We start from the raw sequence: 3186 nt of genomic DNA, 5'->3' as shown, positions 1-3186 counted from the left end.
TCTCTTTTGGTGTCAGTTTCTGTGATACTTGGACTGCAACAACTTACATGCAGCCTCTGATTCTCAATTGATTGGTTGAACACCAATGTTCAGAAAATATTTATTGTTTCCATAGGCATTCTAGAAGGATAGCACATACCAGAAGAATCTTGGAACACTGAAAAAAGAAAATAAAATAATATAAAGATAAAAAATAACCAATTAATTAAAAAAAAAAAGGAGAAGAAAGAAGAAGAAATATGAAGCTGCAGCTCTGAAGCCTGAGCAAATGACCCAGGCAGTACCCACCCAACTTGGCTTAACTCAGCCTCACTTAACAAGATCCACACCTTTGACTCCCTGGGCTTGCTACAACTGTCTGATCCTTAGAATCTTCTTCAATTCCAGCTAGAATGCTGCGTCAGGTGCTTCACAGGTTTGGTCAAAAGCTGGCACGCCGATGTCCGCTGGAGAAAAAAGTGCGTGAATTTAGATCTGGCATAAAACTGAACACTCTGGATTTAGTGGTCCTAGGTGTGGGCCGCACAGTGAGTGTCGGTGTGTACTTCCTGGCTAATGAGGTGGCCAGTAACCAAGCAGGACCATCCACTGTGATCTGCTTTTTGGTGGCAGGTCTAACATCACTGTTGGCTGGGCTGTGCTATGCGGAGTTTAGTGCCCGGGTCCCCCACTGTGGCTCGGCATATCTCTACAGCTATGTCACTGTGGGTGAACTGTGGGCTTTCATCACTGGCTGGAATCTTATCCTCTCCTTTGCTATTGATGCATTTGTTATGATGCAGGCCTGGATTTTAAGTTTTGATGTCTTCGTTGGAAACCGGATCTCTGAGACCCAGCAAGAGACCATCTCACAGTATGTTCCCCAAGTCATTGCAGACAATCTAGGCTACTTTTTTGTCATCTTTATTTTTTTCAGCATGGAACTGCAGTATATGGGTTGGCATGGCCTCCTCAGACTTATTGAAGTGTTTACATTGGTGAAGCTTTTGGTTCTCAGCTTTTTCATCATCTCTGGCTTCATTAAGGGGGACCTGCACAACTGGAAGCTCACAGAAGAGGACTACATACAGGCTGGACTCAATGACACCTCTCGCTTGGGCCCTCTGGGCTCTGGAGGATTCATGCCTTTTGGCTTCCAGGGGATTCTCCGTGGATCAGCTACCTGTTTCTATGCATTCATAGGTTTCAGCATTATTGTTACCAGAGTCAAAGAATCACACAATCCCCAGTGTTCCATCCCCAAGGGCATTGTGGTTTCACTGCTCATCTGTTTTTTTGTGTATTTTGGTGTCTCTGCATCACTTACACTCATGGTTCCTTACTACCAGCTTCAACCTGGGAGCACCTTGCCTGAGGCATTTCTCCATGTTGGCTGGGTCCCTGCCTACTATGTTGTCGCCATTGCAATTTTCTCTAGTATTTTTGTCAGCACCGACTGGGGCTTTACGTTCCCCATACGCTGGGTGATTGACATGATGGCAGAGGATGGTCTCCTGTTCCCAGTCCTTGCCAGGTTCACTTTTGGCACATATGGCCGTATCTTGTCCACTCTGATCCTTGGCATTATCACAGCAATCATGGTATTCTTCTATGGACTCACTGATCTTCTGGACCTGAGGTCAGTTGGCACCCTGATATCTTACTCCTTGGTAGCTTTTTGTGTTCTCATCATCAGGTATCAGCCTGAAAGGAGGAAGGAGGAAAATGAAGAAGAGCTGCAGGAGGAGGATAAGGGAAATGAAGCCCAGGTGCAGGAGGAGAATGGGGGAAATGAAGTGCAGATGCAGGAGAAGGATGGGGGAAATCAAACACAGGCGCAGGAGGAGACCACACCTGCAGCAGGGAAGCTGACTCTACAGGGACTATTTTTTCCAGGCAGCCCCACCCCCACTCCGCTCTCTGGCCGGGTTGTCTGTGTTTGCTCCTCACTGCTTGTTCTGCTGCTGATTCTCCTCTGCCTGGTGCTGGCCCACTGGCCAGGTCTGCTTTCTGGACACCCATGGCCTATCACAGTGGTTGTGCTGCTCCTGGTGCTCATCTCTGGGATCACTGTGGTCATCTGGAGACAGCCACAGAGCTCCACTCCCCTTCCCTTTAAGGTCCCTGCTCTGCCTCTCCTCCCACTCCTGAGCATCTTTGTGAATGTTTGCCTTATGATGCAGATGTCAGCTGGCACCTGGCTGAGATTTGGTGTCTGGATGCTGATTGGGTTTGCTCTCTACTTCTGTTCTGGGATCCAGCAAAGCCTGGTAGCTTAACCCTGCTTATGGACCCAACTCTAGACTTTGAACTCAGCAGTATCAGTACGTATTTGGCTTGACATCATCACATGTGAATGTCTGATCCCCTATACAATAATGGAGAGTACTCCTGAGCACATCGAAATCTAGACTCCTATTAGATACTGGTGTGGGAACACTAATGGAGCTTTATATTTATGGTATAGTGAAGGATGTGTCTTTGCTCCTCCACCCCACTTTTTTTTTACTTTGTACTCTTGTGTCTGTAGCTGCTTACTGACTTTTACAGAATTCATATTAGAAGAACTTGATAAAAAATGTTTTTCTTTTGGGGCGCCTGGGTGACTCAGTGGGTTGAGCCTCTGCCTCCGGCTCGGGTCATGGTCTCAGGGTCCTGGGATCAAGCCCCACGTTGGTCTCTTTGCTCAGCAGGGAGCCTGCTTCCCCCTTTCTGTCTGCCTGCCTCCCTCTCTGCCTACTTGTGATCTCTCTCTCTCTCTCAAATAAATAAATAAATAAAATCTTAAAAAAAATGTTTTTCTCTTCTTTAGTTACACATTCCCTAATGAAGGAGATGACTTGTTGCAGAGTCAGTAGACCATGACTCTTGCTCAGGCTGGTGAGTTTGAGCCCATGTTGAATGTAGAGATTACTTAAGAAAATATCCAGTAGCAGAATTACTGGATCATATGGTTGTGCTGTTTTAAACTTTTTGAGGCTCTTCCACACTGTTTTCCATAAGGCCTGCACCAATTGACATTCCCACCAATAGTGCATGAAGATTCCTTTTTCTCCATATCTTTGGCAACACTGGTTTTTCTTGTCTTTTTGATTTTAGCCCTCATGACAGGTATGAAGTGACATCTGATTGCATTACTTAAAGGAGTTTAATATATTTAAATTTTTTATGTTCAGGTAGCCAACATATAGTAATCATTTTTATTTC

At 45.6% G+C, this 3186-nt stretch overlaps 1 protein-coding gene across 1 annotated transcript; it reads left to right on the top strand.

The window, feature by feature from the left end:
* The first annotated feature begins 392 nt into the window (after positions 1-392).
* LOC132008689 (cationic amino acid transporter 3-like) lies at positions 393-2258 on the top strand. Its single transcript, XM_059387281.1, has 2 exons — positions 393-1748; positions 1821-2258. Exons 1-2 carry the CDS (start codon positions 393-395, stop codon positions 2256-2258), a joined length of 1794 nt encoding a protein of 597 aa, XP_059243264.1.
* Positions 2259-3186: the final 928 nt, after the last annotated feature.

Source organism: Mustela nigripes, unplaced genomic scaffold, assembly GCF_022355385.1.
Source record: "Mustela nigripes isolate SB6536 unplaced genomic scaffold, MUSNIG.SB6536 HiC_scaffold_673, whole genome shotgun sequence".
Taxonomy (NCBI): domain Eukaryota; kingdom Metazoa; phylum Chordata; class Mammalia; order Carnivora; family Mustelidae; genus Mustela; species Mustela nigripes.
Note: the sequence above shows the minus strand (reverse complement) of the source record. Positions and strands in the feature narration are given on the sequence as shown.